Source organism: Gallus gallus, chromosome 1 (genome assembly GCF_016699485.2).
Source record: "Gallus gallus isolate bGalGal1 chromosome 1, bGalGal1.mat.broiler.GRCg7b, whole genome shotgun sequence".
Taxonomy (NCBI): Eukaryota; Metazoa; Chordata; class Aves; order Galliformes; family Phasianidae; genus Gallus; species Gallus gallus.
Window position 1 is genome coordinate 4,059,799 of NC_052532.1, and position 23,105 is coordinate 4,082,903.

Sequence of the window (23,105 nt, forward strand, 5' to 3'; positions counted from 1 at the left end):
TTTCTCACTTTCACTGCTGTTATTAAAATAGATCCATCTGGAAACACACTGCCTAGAAAGGTTTGCTCAGCAGGGACCAGCAGAAATAGGAGGGGAAGAGTCCAGAACTTGGAAACAGCTCTTCTCAAAGCAGCAGCTTTACTGCCTGGCAGTACTTTTTCATCTAACCATAAGGAAATAGATTGCACAGTAGCGCAGATGAAAGCAGTGCTGGAGATAAGGCCTTTCTGATCAATAAGGAGATAGTGCACACAGTACACTGAGGATGAAGCGACAACGATATTCGCTTTGGTGTTTTGCTTTGTTTTGCAGACAGGGCTGCCTGTTTATCTATTCCCACCACCTTGTCATGTGGTGCAAGTGGCCACAGTTCTTAGAAATCTCATCTGATTTGAAGCTGTCTTTCATGGGCTGGAGATCCATCCGCCCCGCTATAAGCCAACAGTCAAAATGAAGGCTCTGAAGAATGAGTGAAAGGTCTGGGGGTGAGCTGACTGCCCAGGCAGACAGATTACTCATTCAGTAAGCTACCACAGGTCTTTTAAGAAGTTAGGATGGAGAAATGTGGTACCTCTTACGGGGAAACACGGCTTGCACTGGGAACGAATGCAGCCCTGCCCTCTGCCGGCTGAATTCCTAATTCCACTTCAAACTTCAGCGTGGCTCCAATAAGACTCAATGGCATCTTGTGAAATTGCAGGGACTATCAGTCCATGCTCGATTGTTTCCCGGAAACATCACTCGGCAGTCCTAGCCAAGTGCCCTGACCATGCCAGAGACTCCAAAAACACCGTTTGATTTCTGTCTGTGTAGGATTTTGCACGGGGGGAGGTGGGGGGGCTCCAGTTGGTGGGAGTGGGCTCCACCGTCAGGCCTCCGGTTGCAGAGGGATATCAGGAATGGCAGCGACTCCTCCCGCATCAGAAAGCAGTCTCCCCCAGGCCGCGGCGATGGGACGAGACAGGACTGAGGTTGTCTGTGGAGGGGTTCCTCTCCAGCGCCATACTGGTTGGTGTACGCTGGGGCGAAACTGGGAGCAGAAGATGGAGGCGAGGGACGCTTCTCCCTCCTCCAGCCGCCAGGGGGCGCTACAACGGCGGCGCTGCCGCGGCGCGGTCTGCTCCCCATTGGCCGAACGGAACGGGCGGCAGTGCGCAGGCGCAGACGCCGTGCGGGGAACTCGTTCCCGGCTGCCTTAGCGGCCGGCTCATGGCGGCGGCGCGGTGACGGGTGAGCAGAGGGCGGTGGGCCCCGACCGGCACACCCCGTCCGGGGAGCCCGCTCTGCGTCCCGAGGGTGTGGGGGAGGAAGACATAGGGGTGGGTGGAGTGAAAGGAGGCCCTCGGCCGCGGGTTGCTCCCGTCAGAGGGGCGTAGGCCTAGGGTGGGGGGGGTCGGGCCCCTCAGCCCCGCTGCGCGGCCTGTGTGCCTTACGGCCTCGGCCCTCTGTCCGTCCGCGGGGTAGGAAGAGTGGCCTGCAGCTTGTGCGGGCCTGGTGCGGGTCCTGTGTTCGCTGCCTCGGCCCCCGGTGTGCTGCAGCCCATCCCCTTCAAATTGGAGGCGCAAAGTCCTTTCTGTCTGTACGTGTCGAGTAACATACCGCAAGTGTGTGCTATCTGACCCAGAATAGCAGCACTCCTGCTTCACTGGGGTAGACAGTGATAGGACAAGGGGGAATGGTTTTAAGCTCAGGGAGGGAAGGTTTAGCTTGGATGTCCGGGGGAGTTTATTTACAGAGAGCGGTGGGGTGCTGGAACAGGCTGCCCAGAGAGGGTGTGGATGCCCCATCCCTGGGGGTGTTCAAGGTTAGGTTGGATGGGGGCCCTGGGCAGCCTGGTCTCATACCAGATCTAGGTGGTGGCCCTGCCTGTGGTGGGGGGTTGTTACTTGATCCTTCCAACCCAAGCCATTCTGTGATTCACAGACCAGTGCAGTCTGTAGCAGTCAGGAATTCATGTTATAACTTTGTTCTCACCCTGCTCTCATCTTGTTCCCTTGTGTGCTGTTGTGTTCCTGTATACATAGGGTTCCTCGTGCCCATACATGCAATAACCCCCCAATAATCTTGTCTTCCCCAGTATCTTGCAGTGAACTCTGTTCTACCGAGTCCTGGCTGTTCCTATTCCACTGCAAGATAAAACCTCATTTATTTGTCTTTTATTTTTGCTGAGCGTGACCCCTTTGGGGTTTGCTGTCAGCTGTACCTGAGACTTTTCCCGTAGGTTTAAATGCATCTCAGATACATCTTTAGCAGTGAACACCTATATGCTGAGTTCCCTGTCAGATCTGTGTAAGCAAGGCCTTGCTGATGAGTCTGTAAGATTTCACAGCAGACTGTTCATCAGTAATACTGCAGTAAATTAAAAAAAAACAAAGCAGAGACAATAGTCCAGGCCTCACAGAGACTAAATAATGGCCTTACAGGTTGTTCCACAGGTGATAGAGATCTATTTACGTTCACATTTTCCCTTCTACCTTTCATGCTAGATGAAGTAACAGACAAGGTGATATATTTCATTTCATGTTGCTGCTGATGTTCCTTTTGCTTATTTTATACACGTGTATGTCTTTGTATTTGTGAGGCCTTTAAATTTTGTGAAAACACTCTGGCAAAGTGTACTCTGGCAAATACAGTTACAGTAAGATATTCTTTTTGAGCCTACAGAGAGACAAAAAGTAGTAATATTTAAGAAGGTGAATGAAGTGTTGATATGTTTGTGCAGATCACACATATTCTCTGCTTAATGTGAGCAGAGAATAATTCTGTCTGGATCTTGAAGTTTTGAGGGTTGTGTTGCACTTAATGTTGAATTTCATTGTAAATCTCCAAATATTGATCTGGGGTACAGTGCAACTTTAGAGCTTGAAATGATTGATACGTAGTGCTGAAAGTGTAAATTTAGGATGTTTTTAACACCTATCAATCTTTGAAGAGTACTCATTGCCTTTGAAGTGGTTATTTTTACGCAATCTTTCTTGTAGTCCTGTATGTCTGCTACTGTGCAGCAAAAAAACCCCAGTGTTATTGCTTGGAATTCTCTCCAGCTTGGAAAAAAAGAGGATATTTAAAAATATGATGACCAGACACACCCGAAATAGCAGCAGCTGGGCACTGGGCATAGATTTGTGACATCGTCTGATCTATTTGTTATTGTTGTTTTCTAGTATTAAATTGAAGCGAAAATGTCACTTTACGATGACCTGGGAGTTGAGACCAGCGATTCCAAAACGGAAGGCTGGTCTAAAAACTTCAAACTGCTACAGTCTCAACTGCAGGTGAAGAAGGCAGCTCTCACTCAAGCGAAGGTATAGACTCTTCCTAATTTTGCTTCCTGTTATTAGAGATTCTTTCATGCTCAGATCATTGAGAGTTCATAACCTAATAATACAGATTTGAGGTGATTTTGTTAGGATTTGTCTGTGGCTTTGTAGCAAAGGGCCTCACAAAACGGGTGGCGAGCACAAGATGCCTTTCCTTCAGGTCTGTTCTAGGAAGTCTGGCAAGATGAAAATTGAACAAAGAATTGGTGTGTGCTGTGAGCCTCAAATCTTGTTACTACTTGAGCCAAAAGCTGATCTTCACATTTAACATTGAAGATAATGAGGCTATTTTTTTTTTTTTTTCTTTTTTAAAGTCTAAGTAAAGGTCATGCTGCACTTGAAAGTTATCAGTGCTGCTTATTGGTTATTGCTTATTCTTTACATAGTTGTTACTTATACGTCTGCATCATTTTGTGCTTTCTGTTTAAAGGGCCTTAGGTGCTAAAGTACGAATCATTGTGCACTAGAAATTCTTAAAGAAATTACGTGTGTACGTGGAAGGGAAAAGTAGTACAAGCCAATTCCTTGAGTTTAAACCGTAACAGAGCCATTTTCTGCTCTATTTATTGTGACAGTATTTCACCTCGTGGCTTTACACAGTACTGTTACTGTTGTTTTGATTCATGCAGGATGTATGTAGTTTCTTTGTGATCTGTAAGGTCTAGAGTGAGATTCCTTAAATGTTGGTACAAGTATGAAATGATTACTAAGACATGGCATTTTTTCATTGGAATTAGTGCTGATGTATGTTGTTAAAACTGACAGCAGGATTTTGCTGTTGGTTGGAGCAATGTGTGTGAATGAAATTTGAAATGGCTGCTGTGTTAGGTGTTTTCATTGTCTGTATGTGTGAAAATACCCAAGCTGGACGTGGCTCTGGGCAGCCTGGTGTGTTAGTTGGAGACCCTTCACATAGCAGGGGGGTTGAAATTAGATGATCATTGTGGTCCTTTTCAACCCAGGCCATTCTGTGACTCTATGAAATAGAACAACAGTAATGGAAGAATAGAATAAGTTTGAAAAATGGAGAATATAAGATGGATCGATACATTTTACTAGATGGTAAAACATTTATTTAGAATAGGTTTAAGACCCTTGAAAAAAATCTGCTAGATTCTACCTGATCTGAAGAGATTCCCTTAACTTTTAGTGTGTGTGCTTTTCATCCTACTGCAAAGCATTCACTTATCAGTCTGTGTTTTAGTGCATGCACAAGCAAAGTCTGATCTCTCTTGAATAAAAAGAGGAAAGTGAGCTATTTTGTTATCTTCTGTTTCTTTTCTATAAAATAGAAAACAATTTTTGTAGCTTTTTTAGGCATTTTATGTTCTGGCTGTTTTTCAGAGTCAGAGAACCAAACAAACAACAGTACTTGCTCCAGTGATTGACCTGAAACGAGGTAGCTCTTCTGATGAGAGACAGATCGTGGACACACCGCCTCATGTAGCAGCTGGGTTAAAGGTAAGAACAAAACAGAGAGGCTCCATCTGTTAACAAATGTTTCTGAATTGAAATTCTTTGACAGCCATCTGCATTTTATTTTTAAATGGTCTTTCCAAGTGCTAAAAGAGCTGATTGCTTTCCAGAATTGGAACCTCAGCTCAGGTTCTTAAATTAATGAACAGGTTTTTACAGGCTTCCATGTGGTACAACATGGAAGCATCCTGATGAATGTACAGTTAAAATAAAGCGTTGCTCCTAACATATTTCTTCTGGACAGCTTCAGAATACTTTGCAAAATGGTGGTTTGGTCAGGTAAATAATGAAGATAATCCTATATGCACCGGTGTTGGATCTGGACTTGTATAATGATATGAATAGTTATCACAGTGATACGGTTGTGGTTGGAAGGAACCTTTGGAGGTCCCCTGGTCCAACAGCTCTACTCAAGCAGGGACACAAAGAACAGGTTTCCCAGGACCGTGATTCCATGATTCTGTGACCTCAGCTGACAAACATCACTGTTCTCCTTTTTCTCTTTGAAGGATCCCGTACCTAGTGGTTTTTCTGCAGGAGATGTATTGATTCCTTTGGCAGATGAGTATGATCCTATGTTTCCAAATGACTATGAAAAAGTGGTGAAGCGGCAAAGAGAGGAACGACAGAGACAGCGTGAGCTGGAGAGGCAAAAGGAAATTGAAGAGAGAGAAAAGTAAGGCTTTTGTTTTAACATATAGCATATTGGCAGTAAGGTAAATAATGGGCTGTTAAATGTGCATGTTTGGTTTTAACCCCCTGAATTGTTTCAGGGGATTTCTTCAGGTTTAGTGAATATTATTGTAGAGTGTTTCATGTCAGTATATCCTGACATCAGAAATGCCTTTAAACATTCAAAGATAAATCATCTTTTCTCTTTTTATGTACTTCACACTGACCTGTGAATTCATTTCAGTTTTAAAGTGTAACGAGCGCTGCCTTTACAAAGCATAGTTGCCTATTACTTTATTCACGTTTTGCATTCAATTTAAGTACATTAATTGTGTATTTATTTCTCTCTTGTCTCTGGACAAAAGAATACTAATTTTTAAGAAGCTCAATGCTTTTTCCATGGAATAAGAAATCTCTTTAATCTTATTAAAGGTGTTGAATGCAGATTCAGTGTCCTATTGAAATAGGTGGTAAAACATCTGCCAGCCAGGCAGTAAGATTACATTTGCTTATTCTAAGTGAAACTAATAAGCAGTTTCATGAAGTCTGTGGAATTACGCTGTTTAAGCATGAGGATTTTTTTTCTCTTAAAACTGACTGATTAATCATTGCTTCAGATAGCCTTTGGTGGGGAATTTGAAAGGGATTCTCTTCAGTGCAGGATGATTAATTAATGCCTCTGCTACCTACTTATTGCTTGCACCCAGTACCTCTTCCATTGTAGTCTTTCAGTCAATGTCATCACTTTGGGCTAGAATTATACATAGGCTTCCTCATTTCCATACTTTATCCTTGATTGATTTGCAAGTGGAAAATGATGTTCTTGTTTTGAATCCATTTCCTATTTTACAAAAAAAAAAAAAGGATAAAAGCAAATGAACAACAACAAAAAAAAACATTAAAAGTAAGGGTGTTTACTTACACTTTCATGGAAAGCACATTATAAAATGCTAATCCGATTGACCAAATGACATATAATTCACATGAAAAAGGTAGTATCATGAGTTAAAGTAGGGTTGACTTAGATTGTTTCTTATCCTAACTTGTTGTGTCTGTCTCCTAGAAGGCGTAAAGACAGACATGAAGCCAGTGGGTTTTCAAGAAGGCCGGATCCAGATTCTGATGAAGATGAAGATTACGAAAGGGAGAGAAGAAAAAGAAGTAAGGGAGCTGTTTATTAATAGGAGAAAGACACACAGGGAGGAGGAGGATATGGTCACAGTCCTAGTTTAATGCATTTTGTATTTCTCTTTTCTGAACTGGGAAGCATACTGTTAACATTGGAGCCTTTAGAATAAACCCATTGTTTTATTATGTTATAACTATTTTAATACAGTGTTTTTTTCCTGTGGAGGAAGATATCATCTCAGTTATTTGTGGCTTTCTACTGGTTTGTCAGTAACTATTTTAATTTTATGCACGGTGTAGATTCCAGGAGAGAAGGGAAGTGTTGCATGAAATGGAGCTGTGAAAATCACTGTTGAGCTTTCGCTACTGGTACTTAGCATTCCTGGTTTTGTGATTTGAATACTCTTAGAACTAGTTAGCAAAATATGTGTTGGGATGATATCTTAGCACAAACAAAATGAAATTTCATTCTTTTCAACAACAAAATTTTAGTGAATAATTCAGGTGTGATTTATTTTAGAAAAGTAAATTTCTGACAGGGACATGCAAAATATTTGCTCTGCTTTGGAAGTTGGTGACTACCTTAAAACGCTGCATATTAGAATAGGGAAGAGGCTTTATACTGTACTCCTGTGTAAGTGTAGTTAAGCTTGAGCAGAGTATTGGCTTAATTGAACAGTTTTAGAACTGAAGGTTTGCTTCCCTTGTAGTCTTTAATTTTGAAATTCTGTGCAATATGTTGACTCTAGAAACAACGTGTAGTACATGATTGCAGTATGATCTTCTCTGATGTGCTTTTCATTCATATTGCTCACACTCTTGCTGCTGCTTTTGGAGCCAGCAGCTGTGTTAAATCTCAGTGCAGCTATTCCAAGCAGCAGAACCTAATCACACAAACCTGTTCTTTTCCATTTTACTCATAGGTATGGGAGGAGCTGCAATTGCACCACCCACTTCTCTGGTTGAGAAGGACAAAGAACGTAAGTACAACAAAATCCTGTTCTCTAAAAGTGGTAATGTTGCTTAATTCTCAGTCAGCCTTCTGTTCAGTGAAGTCATCTTGCTGTTCTTTCCATGCAGTTCTTTCTGGCCCAATGACCTGTACTACTTGTTTGTTGACTGCAGGGAGGCTGTGGGGAACCTGTAATATTACTGTTTCCTGTCTCTGTTCTAAAAGATTCTTTCTGTATAGCTGGATAAGTGGTTTAGCTGGCTGCTCTGTTGTAACCATGTCCAGTTACTCATTTGTGGTGTAAAAAAAGTCATGTTGCAGACAGGCAGATGAAAAACCTCAGTGATATGAAGGGAGAATTCTTCCATTGCCATTTGCTTTCAGAGGTGCTTTATGAATGACCCTTTTCTAAAGGGTCATGCGCTGCAAACACAGCTTTTAAAATCTTTGAGGGATACCCAGAGAACACAGAAAAATCCTCTTAAGCAAGTATCATCTGTGCATGAAAACTGAAACTTTGAAGGTCTTACTTTGGAGACAAAAGATAAGTTCCTATTTCCACTTTACTGGTAATAAGTAATGCAAATAATATCTGTTGAAGAATTACGAGTGCAGAAGGGTCGTCCTCCATGAGTTCAGGTTGAAGATCACAGTATTCCACTAGGTGGCAGAATCTTGCTGTAAGAACAAAATGCTTGGGATTCTTTTTGTATCTCTGATTAAGTTTTTAAATGACACAGTGTGCTGTTTTATGTCTTTAAAAATAATTAAGTTGTGCACATAAAGGACTTTCCAGATTTTATTTGAAAGAAGGTTAAAATAAAATAATGGCAGCTTGGCAGAGTAAGTGAATGATATAATAGTGAAAGCATTTGAAGTGTGTAAACGCTAGAAACAGAAATTGTTTTGAGTAAATAATTAGGAGCGATTGAGTAGAGTCAAGGAAAAATAAATATAGGCTGGAAATGTTAGAAATATCCTGAGGGGAGAGCTCTGTGAGATGAGCTTACAAAGAAATCTTTGTGCTGCTTGTTACTTGATATCTAAAGCTAGACTGGAAAAACCTCAGAAAATAGCGCTGTAACAGAAGTAACAACAGTTCAGTCCATCTCATGGCAGCCCACAGCTCTGCACAGGGAGCAGAGGGGCAGCACTGAGCTCTGCTGTCTGTGGCAGCCGCAGGGCTGGAGGGAACAGCATGGAGCTGTGTCAGGGGAGGGGAGAGGGGGGAGCGCGTTAGGGAAAGCTTTGCAGCAGAGGGTGGCACCAAGCTGCCAGAGTTCAAGAGGTATCTGGAAAATGCCCTCAGACCTAGGGTTTGGATTTTGGGTGGTCCTGGGTGGAGCCAGGAGGTGGACTCAAATCCTTGTGGGTCCGTTCCAACTCGCAGTGTTCTGATTCTAAATAGTATTTTCTTTTTCCTCATCGATGCTCTCAAGCTTCACATATGACGCAGTGGGAAAGATATAAACAATAGTTCACAATAAGATAATTGAAAACAAATTCTGTTTAAAAGGTCATAAATACACTCAAAAGTGTGTTCTGCATGTTGTCTTCAGTGTACTGTAGGCTTTTGTTGTGTTTTTTTTTCCATTTTTCAATTTGACTTCTCAGTGGAAGATAGTAATCTAATCTAATCTGTATGATACATATCTCTTTCCCATGCTGTGTCAGTTCAGAAATTATCAGAGGGATCTGTATAAATATTTTGAGTTGTGCTGGTTCTTTCTGGACCACTGATTTCTCCTTAGTGTAAGTGTACAGTGTGCTTTCTTTACAGTCCTTTAGGCCTAAGATGGGTGTATTGACATAATGTCATAATTGTGTTCCTGATGAATGGAGCGTTAAGTTTGTTTGTCCTCTGTCTGGATGGACTCACTGTAGTGCAGGTGGCTGCTTAATGTTTTTCTCAGTTTGATAAGTAAGAAGTTAATGAATGTGTTACAGACTTAGACGTGCATGGTATGTATACAAACTCATTATTTGTTCTATGACAAAAATCCAGAATAACTCTAAGTTTAAATCTTGGAGCAAGGGGAAGAAGATAAGGGGATATTAAAGCTCTATGTGCATAGGAAGCATTCTTCTGGTTTGGGTTTATGTGAAAAACATTTTTGTATAAAGCAGAAAAGGTACAACTTGCAAATATATCTTTCTCTAAATGAGCTGAGATTGAAAGCATCGTGTTCTAGCATTCATAACATGCAGCATATTTTAGTGAAAAAGCAAATGTCTCTTTTCTTCAGCTGTAGCATCATTCCCATATGAAGATGAGTCAAGACCTCGGGCACCATCTTCCAAAGCAGCCATTCCTCCTCCAGTGTATGATGAGCCAGACAGACCTCGTTCCCCGACAGGACCTAGCAACTCATTCCTTGCTAACATGGGGTAAACGTTTGACATATTTACACTTGGTGGAAAAAAGCATTAGAAGGTGACAGGAATGAAAACTTAAAATAGTTGTCAGTAGAGATAAATAACACATTGTATGTATATGGTTAGTCTGAGTGCATGTAGATGTAACTGACAGGATACAGAAAAAGCAGTGGATTTACTTGAATGAGAGGAATGCATTTGAGGTGGCTGTGTTTTTAAGACAAGTTCTGAAGCCACGTTCCAGCATGAAGTGTTTATGGGTTGTACAATCCAAGCTAATGTAGTCTGCAGGAAAGCAAAGGTGGCTTGTTAGTTCCACTAGGTTTCTTTTCCAGCTTTGTCCTAATTTTGTTATGTACCTCTTTCAACTCCAGTTTGTTTCTTCAGAAATTCAAAGCATATTTGCATGAATGTGGGAGCAGCTGTGGTTGCAAATTTGTCCGTTTACTTTTCTGCCTTGGGTTCGTGTTGTGTGTTTCTACAGTGGGTGGCAAAGTGAAGTCAGATGTATGGTTAAAAATAGCCCCAAGACCTCATTTGAAAGATGTAATGGTTAGCTTTGTGCTTTCTTCTCAGTCACATTGGGTGTTGCAGAAGTGCAGACTCAATGTGATCCAAACTGCATGCAGTACGAACATAACCATAAAAGCATAGTTTATTACACTGTTACACTACATTTATTTTTGGAGACAGTTTTTCAATCCATTTTTCAATAGAAACATCATTTTTTCTGGGCAATGTAAAAAACAAAACAAAAAAACCTATGGAACTGAAGTAATACTGGTGTACCCATTTATGTATTGCTACCTCCTCTATTTAGCACTACCCTGGGTCCTTCACTTCATTGAAGGAGGTGCTGTTATAGAAAATGTTTTGTCTATACAATTGACTACTGTTTATTCTGTGGCTTAGTGTTTTCAGCTTTCAAGCGTTACATAGCCAGGCCTTTGTATGCGTCATGTAGTTACTGATCCAATGTTTTCTGTGTAATCTTAAATGTCTCTTGGTAGAATGGAGGTGACTTAGTGTAGATTATTTACTGTGGTGTAAATTACTGCACCACGACATTTCTTTTATACCTTGGCCTATCCAGCTATGTGCTCCAAAGAAATGCCAACAAAGATGGTACTTTTATTAATTGGAGAATTATTACCTTAGTAAGTTCTTGAAAATTCAGAAAGAAGAGCTGTGTTGGTTAACACTGAGGGCATCCAGGTTTGTCATAGGAACTGCTAGCTAAACCACATGCTTTGGACCTTATGCAGACCAACACAGTAGGTAGCATAATGTGATCTGATGTGGGAAGCAGATGGTTCCACATCTGCCTTTTCTCTCAAGCTTTTGATACCAGCCGCTGACAAAGATCAGAAACTGGACTAAACGGACCTTGGCATGATGTGTGACTTGCTGTGCTACTAGAACTTTGAATGTGTTTGGAAAAGTGTGAGCAACTTTTGAGAACTTGCGCACACTGGAGAAATGCAATTACAATGTTGTTGTAAGAAACCTTTACCAACTGATGTTTTTTTTTCTTTTTGCAGAGGGACAGTAGCTCATAAAATCATGCAGAAGTATGGTTTCAGAGAGGGCCAAGGGCTGGGAAAGCATGAACAGGGCCTGAGCACAGCACTCTCTGTAGAGAAAACAAGCAAGAGGGGTGGCAAGATCATTGTTGGTGATGCTACAGAGAAAGGTAATCTTGTCCTGAACCAATAAGTTTGTGAAAAATGATTGTGGGAAATAATAGCTCGTGCTCAGTGGGAGCTCCTGGATTTTTGTTAGCCATTAGTTCTAGCAGAAGATACTACTTAGCTGGAACAATGCCTCGTGCTCTTTCTTGTAGAAACTCAGCTTTATAACATTCTTTTAAAGTGATCTATTAATTATTTTAACTCATCCTTCCCTATTAGCCGTCCTTCTTTAGTGTTTGTAACCTTCCATTCACTTCAATGGGTGATCCTGCTGCGCTCCTGCTGGCTTTTTTCCCTATCGTGCATTAGATAATGCCCTCATTTCCCTGCTGTTGTTTAATCTAGAGACAGCATCTCTGCTTACTAGAACAGCACAACACTGAACACAAGTGTTGGAAGCCAGGAGATCTGTTTTTTGATTCTTAGTGGATCTGATGCAGTTTTGAACTCGTTAATGATTTCCCTCAAGGAAATAGTGCATTGTCTGTGATCTTTGTAGCAGTGATTTTTCTGCATATTGTCCTTCCAAGTGGATACAAGATCTGAAATCCTCTTCCTCATCAGTACGGAACTATACTTAGTGGCTTTTATTTCAATTGCTAACAGTAAGATTCTGATTGAAGCCTTCATATGAGTGTTAGTCTAAAATGATTCCATGATTAACTTTTTTTCTCTTCCTAGCAGATGCAACCAAGAAAGCAGATTCTAATCCATTGACTGAGATACTGAAATGCCCAACTAAAGTGGTCTTACTAAGGGTAAGTTATGATTAAAGGTGTGTCTTGGTATTTCCAGCGTGCACAACTGATTTAAATGCTAAAACCTGCATTCCTGTTATAGGGACTCTGTACGGTTTGGACAGTTCTGAACTGCACCTATATGGTGCTCTGTGTGTTGTGGAGAAAACGCATGTTTTCCTGTGATACAACTTGTGACTGTAAATCAACATTGGTTTAGGTTATGCAGCAACCATGTCACAGTGTCTTAGTATTAGGGAACTGTCTAGGCTCTGGAATGTGACAAAATGGTTCTTGACCTGGTAAACAATAGCTTAAATTATTCATGATCACAGTTGCATGCATCCGTGATTTATCTACATAATTGTCTATTCAGGCTGCATTCAACGACTTATGTTTATTGTTTAAACTTTCAGAATATGGTGGGTGCTGGCGAGGTGGACGAAGATCTAGAAGTTGAAACTAAGGAAGAATGTGAAAAATATGGCAAGGTTGGGAAATGCGTCATCTTTGAGGTAAGAGAGAATCTTTCTTTCGTTCTGGCTACTCCAAAAGTGAACTGTCCATTTGTCTTTCATGTCTGGCACACTACTGCTGTGAAGGAGCAGCATAGATTAGAGGATTTCAAAGGGTCCTTTGTTGTGTTGAGATTCTATGTTTCCAATATCTGTAAAGCACAGACTCTGAATGTCAGAAATAGCAAAATCCTTGAGTGTTGTGTTTTTGAAACCTTTTTAAGTTCCTCCTGCTAAATTAATCTTTTACTTTCAGATGCTTATAAATTTAGGTTACTGAAGCTTTTCACCCTAGCTGATTTAAAAGGTTTCCATAGAGAAACAGGACCCAAGTTTGGCAATCTTCAACCTCCCTTTGGCAAGTGGAGAATTGAATTATATTGGCTTAATTTTACATTGTATTTTTGTGAAGAAGTGCTGCGTAGACCAGTGGTTTTACTACTGTTCTAATCAGATCTGTTGGGTTTTTTTTGTTTGTTTTTGGGTTTTCTTTCAGATTCCTGGTGCCCCTGATGATGAAGCTGTAAGAATATTTTTGGAGTTTGAGCGGGTTGAGTCTGCAATTAAAGGTAGGTTACTAAACTGTGTCATATGAATTTCAGAGTTCACCTCTTCGAAGAGATTGAACAGTCTCACTCATTAGGCTCAAATTTTTAGTCGCTGAATTGCTGCTTGCTGACCTGTTTTTTGTTGCAATTATAGCTGTTGTGGATCTAAACGGAAGATACTTTGGCGGCCGAGTGGTGAAGGCTTGTTTCTACAACCTGGACAAGTTCAGAGTACTGGATCTGGCAGAGCAAGTTTGATTTTAAAAATCTAGCTCGAGGTGTCACTGTTTTGGCAATCATGTTTTCAGCAGTAGGCTGGGAAAAAAGAAGAGAAAGTAGATTTCCTAGCAGACTGGAAACAAGCCTCATTGAATGGATTTTTCGCATTCGTTGTGACTTCATTTTTTGTAATATAAAAGCCCTTTGAAATTAAGATTCACGTCTGTGTGTTTTTGAATTGCACAATTCTGCTTATTGCTCTGGGAATCCTTGGTTTTTTGAACTTTTTATCCATGACTTCATTATTTTGAAAACCCACTGCTGAGGAAATGCTTTGTCTGTATTCCTGTTTTCCTTATTCTGGTGCTTCTTCACAGTTTCCCTGTGCAGCATCCACAGTAAGTAGGAAGCTTTGGAAAAGGACTGTGTGCTATTATGCTTCTCTTTCCCGATATTTCTCTTGACCGTCAGTCCTCCATCTCTGCACACCAGAGTGACTTGGGGTCTTTGGACAGTTGGCAGCTAGTTTGTTCTTTCCTGACTTCAGCACAATATTTTCTGTGCCAGAATGGAGACTAAAGTAACAAGGAGTGAGTTTGTGTTTCTTACCAAGTCCAAAGAAAATACATTTAAATACAGGGAAGTGGAAGGAGAAAGGAAATTAAAAGGCTTAGGCATTTGAATCAAAATGAGTGGACTGTCAGCACATGCTCTGTACTGTCAGGCAGTCTTTGCTGGAAAGCAAGCATTAGCTGATTGCAGGTAGTTATTGAAATGCTGTGTATAGAACTGAAAAAAAACTCGTTCTTTCATCTGGCCAGCTATCAGATTCTCAATTCCTCTAATGTAGGTAACTAACTTTTTAATTGATTCACACCTAAGAAGAAAGCAGTGGGAGAAAATTCTCATAGAAAAATATGAAGAAAAGACAGACTAAACTTCTAAACACTGCAGCTCTTTTCAATCTGATGTAAAATAGTATGTAGCATTCTGCTCCTGGTTTCGTGTTCACCTTTTGTTTGGGAACAGTATGTGACAGAGGTGGCAAGAGAAGGCTGTGCAGCGATGGTGGTTGTGCGCTCTGTTGCATCTACAATTGCCACTGAAATTGTATAGGTATTAAAATGGAAGGGAGCTTTGAGGGCATTTTAGCTGTTCAAAAGCTGATGCTGGATGTCTTTTTCCTGTTATACACGTGTACTTGGGGGAGGGGATATAGACCTGTAGTTGATCAACGCTGTGAGTATCTCCAGTTATTGCCTTTTTGTTAAGTTTTGGCTGCAGATCCATATGACAAACCCTTCGTCTTGTTTCTTGCTTATTTTGTCTGCTTGTGTTCCAACAACCTCTGTACAAACATTTGCCTGTAAAAGAGAAAACAATTTTTTTAAAAAACTTGTATTTTACCTACCGTGTGTCAGCTTCCTTACTGTCCTCTTCTGTTACACAAGGCCTTCCCTCAAAGGTGGTCACTTCTGTGGCACGTTTCCACTGTTAGCAGTGGCTGTAATCCACCATTAGAGAAACCTCACTGCAGCAAAGGTGAAGAACCAGCCTGACTAATGCTAAAACCTCAGGTCTTGGGGCCATAACAGAATTCAGATTCTGTTATTACCTCTGCTGTTAGTTTTCTGTTTGACCTTGAGCAATATACTTTAAAGTCCTTTCTACTATGTAGTAAAATGAAGAAATTGGCCTAATAGGAATTAGCATATATTTGCTTACAGGAGTTAAATAATTTGAATGTCATGCTCCAGAAAGTTACCTGCTGGTAATCCATTTATTGTGATCTGAACTTAACTTGAAATGGGAATTGGCTTTTATTTCAGCAAATTCTGCTGTTCTTAATGAGTAGCTATTAGCATTTCCTGAGTTTACAGATTTTTTCTTCTAACTAGCTCTTCTGCCTTCTAGTTTAGTGTGTTCAAAGTCTTCTGTTTGCTGAGAATTGCTTTAGTGGCAAGCTCTGTACCATTTAGCTATAAAGATCATTGTCAGTGTTTAAGACTAAAGCCTAACACTTATCTCTGTAAATATAGAGGAAGTGGCTTGTTGGTTTAGTGATTGCATAAGGGAGACACACAAATATTCTGTAAATGAAATATTTACCTGTACCATGGGGTCACTAAGTCAGCTCACCTCCTTCTGAAGTGTTAGCAGAAGTACATTGCCTTAGTTGCATTTCAAGCTTCGTTCCTTTGTAGGTAGTTTGCTGGGTGCAGCAGAGTTAAGTGATGTTGGAGCAGTTGGCCTCTAGGTGCTGCTACAGGAAATGCAAAAACAGGCCAACCTGGAAACCTGAAAAGGGTGAGACATAATGACTGTGGTCCTTAGTCTAAGGTCTTACAGATGACTTGTTATAAGTAAGGTAGTTAGTAGAAAAGTATTCTTTTCTTTGCAAATGCACATTCTTCCATTTAATCTATGTTGATGTGTTGGCTCAGGCTTTGTCAGATAAGACTGTTCTTTGCATGCCTTTAAAAATCTAGTTTCTAAATTCTACTTTCTCTGGAAGCTGTTGTTACCGACTTTAGGTTTTCAAATTCCCTTTCATTTAACACTTTCAGCTCTTCCTGCTTATACATCCTTTTTTCCTTCCATAATTTGTCAGCACCCTGTCAAAAAGATCCACAACACTTAATTTGGAGTTCTGTTACACCTATGAACTTTTACTTGCACTTGTTTCTTTGTCTTTTTGTACTTCAAGTTAGGCACCAACGTTTTCTCTGTTAGGTATATTGTAAACATAACTTCATAACTGTAGTCCAGAGCAATAATATTTTTGTTGTATTTTGTGTGATGCCTTAGAAAATCATGATTACAGAAAATGAATAGAATGGTGGCCTGTTACATTTGTCTATTGGCAATACAGTATTGGTTATATTACTGAAGTGAACAGGTTTGATATTTTTCGGGCCAGATTTCCTGAAGTTAAACTTTAATTCCCCTCTCAGGCTAAGCACAAACTGTTCATTACTTCCGAGAATCTAGATTAGGTGCCTACTTCAGGAAGATTTGGCAGTGTCCTGATGCTAACAGCAAGCTGAGAGAGACATTTAGGACATGTCAGCCAGGAGCTGAACAAGATGTCTGTAGTGTGTTACCAACCCTGAAGTCTAAAGAACAGGGATTTGCATAGTGGCATAACCATTTGCTGCCTTTTTACTTTTCTAAATTGTAACAGTGATTGTTACTTTAAAAGCAGGGAAGCATTGACTTGATGCCTTTGTAATTTTTAGTTTTTATAACCTCCAGGTTTCATTCTTGAGTGGTAACAGCTATTTCAGAGCCCATCATTATGAACATAGGTTACAACTGTATTTTCTTATGTGCACTGCTCTGTATTTAGCCTATGCTGAATTTCATCTGTCAGTTCATCTCTTGCCCACTTAGCGTCAGACTAAAGAAATCTGATGAGCTTTGCACTCCCAGGGAATGCGAAGTTTTAAATTACTGTTGTCAAAATGAATGCTTGATGTGCTAATATTATATGAAGGATGAGAGTTGTTGCCTCAAAATGTTATCTAAACAGCCGTGCAAAGAGGGAGGGAGACAGCTGAAATGTGTCTTGCCCAAGGTCATGCAAAAGGTTGGTTTCAGAGCTGAGATTATACCCTATAGCCCTATATTTGCAACTATGCAACTAAAACCCAAATTCCTCCTGGAGGAGTTGCTTTTTATTTAAAGGCAGAAAATGGTAAGTGCTCTTAGCCTTTAACTTAGTTAGACTTTATAATGACCTTTTTCCTTAATTACCCAGCATTCATCAAAATAACACACTTTGTACTTCTGAAGCTCTTTTCTGTGAGACAAAGCTGTGATCTGGTAAAATAGTAAACAGCTGTTGATTTTATAGAGAAGAAAATAGAGATAAGCCATGCAGCAGCAACAGGAATGCCACAGGAACAAGAAGCTGAAACTCCGAGTCCTGCTGAATCAGCTTGAAGTTGTTAATTCTACAGGTGATTCTGCTTGTATGCTATGCTGATCCATGCACAGGTAAGTTGCAACTTACCTCATGTTACAAATTACATTTTTTAGAAGGTGAACAAAATTACTATTGCTGTTTCCATTTTTGCCAGCAGATACAGCAGTAAGAATATAGCACTTAAAAAAGCTTTTTTAATTATTATTATTTGTTTTTTTTCTTTTTCCCAGTTTGAGAAGTACCAGCAAACAGGCATGGCCAGCTAGAGTTGGTAGTGAAAAATGATATACTACTGAAATCCAGGAAGTGCTTATATTTGTCTTCTGGATCTCGTGGGAAATCAATGTTACTGGACTATGAATGCAGGTCTTTCAGTGCCCTTAATTTCACAGAATTGTAGAGTGACTGAGGTTGGCAGGGACCTCTGGGTCCGTCTGGTCCAACCTCTGCTTAAATAGGGACACCCAAAGCAGAGTGCTCAAGAGCAGGTCCAAGCAGCTGCAGGGAGGGGACTACAACCACTCTGGACAGCCCATGCCTGTGCTCCATCTCCCATACAGCATAGAAGTGCTTCCTGATGTTCAGAGAATCTCCTGTGCTCTGATTTGTGCTCACTGCTCCTTGTCCTAGAGCCGGGCACCACTGACAAGAGCCTATCCCCATCCTTCAACATTCCCTTCATATATTTATAGGCAGTGATGAGATTCCCCCTGAGCCTTCTGTTCTCTAGGCTGAGAAGTCCCAGCTCTTCCAGCCTTTCCTCATAGGAGAGCTATTTCAGTCCCTTCATCTTCATAGTCCTTTATTGGATAGTCTCCAGTATGTCCATCCCGGACTGTACTGGGGAGTCCAGAACTGGACCCAGTACTCCAGGATCTTAACCAGTTCTGAGTAAACCACGTGTGACCACATGCTGGTCACATTCCTCCTAATGCAGCCCAGCATAATTTTAGCCTTTTGGGCATCAACAACACACTAGGAATCTTAGGGAAGATGATTTCAAAGGCCTTCCTGAAGTCCTGGTAGGCAATGTCCACTGCTCTCTCCTTGTTTACCATGCCACTTCACCATACAAGTCAATTAAGTTGGTCAAGCATACTTTCCCTTGGCGGCATCATGCTGAATGCTGCTGATGATTTTCTTGTTGCTCATATGCCTGCAGCTCTTTTTCTAGAATTTGCTGCTCCAGAATCTTAGATATAAATGAAAATTCTCTAAAGAATTTTGGAAAAGAATAAGAGCATCCATACAGCTGAGGGCTGCTTACAGATCTATCTGGTGTTGATAACATTGTCCTGACTGTAATCTTCCTCCTTTCTGTAATAAATCAGGAGATGCTTACGATTGCAGAGAACCAATCATGTTGATTACAAGCACCCTCTGTTCCAATAACTGCAGTATTGTGTGATAATGATTGGACTCTGGGAGAATTCATACCTTTAAGTGATGAGACACTTGTCCTTAGAAGAGGAATAGCGATTTGATTGCATTAGCACTGCACTCAGTTTGTTAATTTCCTGCCAGCAGAGAAATGAGAATATACAGTCTCTTAGGAACTGCTACTTTGAAAACTCTCCTGTTTCTTCAGGTTCTGTTTGGCTGTCTACGTTTTTTCATCTGTATTTGCATGTAGGAGGAGACCCTTCAGGAGTCACAGGCACCACGATGACTTGTTGTACCACTGCTTCTACTTCCACCCACTGGCCAACCTCCAGCTCCTGTTTGGTGTCAGTCAGTGTCTGAGCTGGGGCTTTTCCCCTGTGCTAGAGGAAAGAATTGAGCTTTTGTGAAATGTTGGCTCTGTCATCCAGGAGATTTGGCTTTCTGCTGCGCTGAGCTGTGGAAGAGAGGGTTTTTCAGAGATGACTTTGAGAATAACGCTGAGCTTCAGAATTTTGTGTGTCCTACAGGCAAGACTTCCATTAAATGACTTCTCTCTTGCCCTCTGATGTTTTTCACTCAGAGGGTGGTGACACACTGGAACAAGTTGCCCAAGGATGTTGTGCATGCTCTAACCCTGGAGGCATTCAAGGCCAGGCTGGATGTGGCTCTGGGCAGCCTGGTCTGGTGGTTGGTGACCCTGCACATAGTAGGGGAGTTGAAACCAGATGATCATTGTGGTCCTTTTCAACCCAGGCTGTTCTGTGATTCTATCAAGACTTCATTCTAGTTGCGTGGAAGTTAAAGAGCAATCACAGAACCTTTCACATCCAACCAGTTTGGGTTATGTGCATGGTCGTTATTTTTCTCACTGCTTCAGGGCCTGCCCTCTGTGATTCACAGGCTGCCCTCTCCTTGGAAAACTTCCATGAACCTTCAGAAATGGGAGGGCTTTGAGATGAGTTACTGGGCTAAAACCATCAATAGGAAGGCACTGATGAGCAGCAGGTACTGAGTGTTCAACCTCATGCATAAACTGGTCTTACTGCTTACTCCTAGGTGTATTTCACCCATTTTCTTACGTTGAAAATAATGTTTGCACTATTCTGGTCACTTCAGCAGCCAGCTTTATGTCACCAGCATACTTCCCTAAAGACTGAGATTTTGGTTCTAGCTCAACATATGGACCTCAGAACGAAGAGGTGACGTGATTGATCTCTCTCCCCCCACCTCACAGCATGTTGCTGTAAGTAGAAAGTAGACACAACACATAAGAAGATCAGACTGACCCTTGTAGCTGGACCAAAAAACAAAACAAAAAAAACAACCCACAAAAACAGTCTGCAGAATATTGTTTGCACAGCACCACTAACTAACCACTGATCACTGGTTGTTACAGGACTTCTGCACAGCCCAGCTGAAGATGGGCAGGCAGCTCCTGGAAGGACACACGATGCCCTTTCTTCTTCTGAATGTTGGCTTGCTGTGGGGCTCTGGAGAAATAACTGAGCTGAGGAGGGGGACAGCGCTGGTGCTTAGAGTAATGAATGAGATATATATGTGGATGTTTTGAGGTTCTGGGAATAACTGGTCTCTGAGAGAGGAGGCAAATCTCAAGGGAAGTCTCATCTGTGCCTGTTATGCATTTGCACAGTGAGTTTGAAAATGAAACTTTACCTCAGAGGACTGCAGTGATGGTTTATGCATCACAGAGGATGATAGAATTTTTCAAGGTTGCAAGAATTGGCTGATTTCCTTATAATGTCAGCCAGCTCTAGAGCATAGAAGCCTTAACTCCTGTGCAGCTCCATGCTTTCTCATCAGTATTTATGCCTTGTGTCAGGAGCAACAAATGGGGAGCTGCTCCTTTCTCCTCTTCATCAAAGGACCTGTGAATTCTGAAACATTCTTGAAATGACTGCTCATGTTGGTATGATTGCCTTTCTCTTTCTACAAGCCAACAGTTATAGGTACTGTATGCCTTCAATATCCAGGGTGATTTTTACCTGCTATTTATTGCTGCAAGCCTAGTGTTACTTGAGTTGCAATGCACCAAATTAGTGGTAAGGAGGAGAAAATGGATTAAAGTCTGCAGGGCTTTTAACTGCTGGAAAAGGTTGCACAAACCTACCATTTCTACTTCTGTGTTCCTCAGGAGAGAGAAACATAACAAAGCCCCTGTCTGTATGCCAGACATGGGGTGGGAAATGGACACTGAGGAGGATGAGAGCAGATGAGACCTAAAGAAAACAAAGCAGTTAATTGGAGAAGGGATAGCATGCACACTTGTGCAGATTTCTCCTCTCATACCTGCTTTCTCCAGTTTCTGTACCACGCAAATATTTATGGTGTTTCTTTTTAAGTAACGGGAAGTAGGTTAATCCCAAAGCACATGGCTTGGTTCCTTGTTCCTATTGTGTTAGTTTAGGAATGCAAGAGCTCAGCCGTACGTCTGCTGCTGATCACCATGCAGCATTAATGCACCCTAAGCCCAAGAGGTGGGGGACAGAAGCTGTGCTCCCCTTCAGCTGTGCTCCCTGTGCAGACCCCGCTTTGGCAGGCATGAAGGCCGGTGCTCCCCTACATCTCCTAGCAAGTGTAGCATCTCCAGTACTAAATGTTGTTCACAACATAAACCAGATAAAGCAGGTGCCAGAGATTTTGCAAGGGTGCTTTAAGCTGCACGTGCTTTATTGGCTGATAAAGCACAAGAGAACCTCAGGTATAAAGAAAACAAGGTATTTCACAGGAAGACAACTAACCTTTTTCTTGTTTCTCTTCTACCTCTTATTTCTCCCATAGGAAGAACGTGTTTTTCCCAAAGCAGTTTTTAAGCATCTTACCACCTCACAGCCCTTTTGTTGTTTTTATTCTTTCAGTCTCTAAGGTGTGATCTCCTGCCTCTATCCGAGACAGCTCAGGAATCCATATGGTCCTGCCAAGGCAAAGGTCTTCAGCTCCTCACAGATCTCTCCTCCTCTTGCTGCGGGCAGAAAGCTGGGTAGTGTTTTTGGACTTTGCTGCTTCAAACTTGTAAAACTTGTATAGCAACTGTGAACTAAAACTCAAATGATACTCTAGCAAAACAAGCCTATGCTCCTCCAGCACCTGCTCGTCTTGCAAGGATGGGAAGGGAAAATGGATGGGTTTTGAGTTGTTTGAGGCACTTCAGGAGAACGCTGGGGTTATGCAATTGTAGTGGTGCACTGTCCTCACTGGAAGAAGATATGAGTTGGAACACTTCCCAGTGACTCCTCTTCCCTCTTTGTGTATCTGTGAGGCATATAAAGTCCTTGATAGGGAAGTAACTTTATGGAAATGAACTGCACTCAAAGCAAGATTTAGGTATTTGCTTCAAACATAAACATAAAGAACAGCATGCAGCCCAGCTCCCTACAGTGCACCAGTTAAAACTCTGCACGTTGTACCATATAGCACAGCACGGCTGGCTTTGCAAATGAGGTCCCCAGAGCATCACATTCACCTGCAAAGGCTCAGCTCTTCAGAGGAAGTCAGGAACTAAGGATTAATAAGGAGGAAAAAAAAAAAAAAAGTCCTGAAAATATGGCCATCTATCACAGTGCTACTCGGGTATTTTCTTCCTCACTTTGCTTTGACAAAGTGTTTTGCTTAGTTTTATTTCTATGAAACAGGTTGCTTTATTTGTGAACAAAGCCTTGATGGTCTTTGTTTTTCCTCCAGTGCTTTTTCAGGCAAAGCTCAAGAAACATTAAATAAAAACACGAAACTGAGGAGCAGCTGATGGACTGTGGCTCTGGACCCAGAATAATTAAGACTGAGGCTGTTATCACTTCTTTTTGTATTATGAACATTGTGATGTTAGCGTTGATAAAATCAATGCATACATCTTTAAAAAAAGTATCAGAAAGAAAAAACAGAGCCTGGATTCACCTTTCAGGGGGACTCGGTGAGAAGGAAATGATTGTTTGTCACTCTGGATGCATCAGAAGAAGGATGTAGGTGGTTCTCTCAGAGTGACACTCTCCCTTCAGTGCTGGGGAGGAGTGTTGTAGCAGTTCAAAGCCATGGAAATCAATGGAAATGTCCCTGGAGAAGCGAGACTGGGTTTGCATGGAAAGAGCATGGACACATTTAGGAACCTGCTCGAGCAGGCATCTGCAGGAAAGCCACTAAGGTATGTA

The 23,105-nt window shown here is 41.4% G+C and overlaps 2 protein-coding genes across 5 annotated transcripts in view; both read left to right on the forward strand.

Annotated features, from left to right (window-relative positions):
• The first annotated feature begins 1,182 nt into the window (after positions 1-1,182).
• Positions 1,183-13,848, forward strand: RBM17 (RNA binding motif protein 17). Of its 4 annotated transcripts, none has more exons than XM_416473.8 (12): positions 1,183-1,230; positions 3,165-3,305; positions 4,665-4,781; positions 5,306-5,472; positions 6,532-6,629; positions 7,520-7,576; positions 9,795-9,936; positions 11,466-11,617; positions 12,297-12,373; positions 12,769-12,867; positions 13,364-13,436; positions 13,570-13,848. In XM_416473.8, the coding sequence occupies exons 2-12, from the start codon at positions 3,183-3,185 to the stop codon at positions 13,671-13,673; spliced, it is 1,209 nt and encodes a 402-aa protein (XP_416473.1). In that variant the 5' UTR covers positions 1,183-1,230; positions 3,165-3,182; the 3' UTR covers positions 13,674-13,848. The 4 variants fall into 4 exon arrangements, with proteins under 4 accessions (XP_416473.1, XP_004937525.1, XP_004937526.1 ...); XM_004937468.5 differs by having other exon boundaries at positions 12,300-12,373; XM_004937469.5 differs by having other exon boundaries at positions 6,535-6,629.
• PFKFB3 (6-phosphofructo-2-kinase/fructose-2,6-biphosphatase 3) overlaps positions 1,183-23,105 on the forward strand; it is a 66,153-nt gene continuing 44,230 nt past the window's right edge. Inside the window, exons 1-3 of the mRNA XM_046909154.1 lie at positions 1,183-1,319; positions 17,491-20,482; positions 21,822-23,098. The gene's annotated coding sequence lies outside the window, so the exon portion shown is untranslated. The remainder of the gene's footprint in view (positions 1,320-17,490; positions 20,483-21,821; positions 23,099-23,105) is intronic.

Bases quoted from the DNA above. Each gene is read 5' to 3' on its own strand.
- RBM17 (XM_416473.8), top strand. From the start codon at position 3,183: ATGTCACTTTACGATGACCTGGGAGTTGAGACCAGCGATTCCAAAACG. The intron at 5,473-6,531 runs GTAAGGCTTTTG...TCTGTCTCCTAG, and splicing joins GAAATTGAAGAGAGAGAAAA to AAGGCGTAAAGACAGACATG. The intron at 11,618-12,296 runs GTAATCTTGTCC...TTCTCTTCCTAG, and splicing joins TGGTGATGCTACAGAGAAAG to CAGATGCAACCAAGAAAGCA.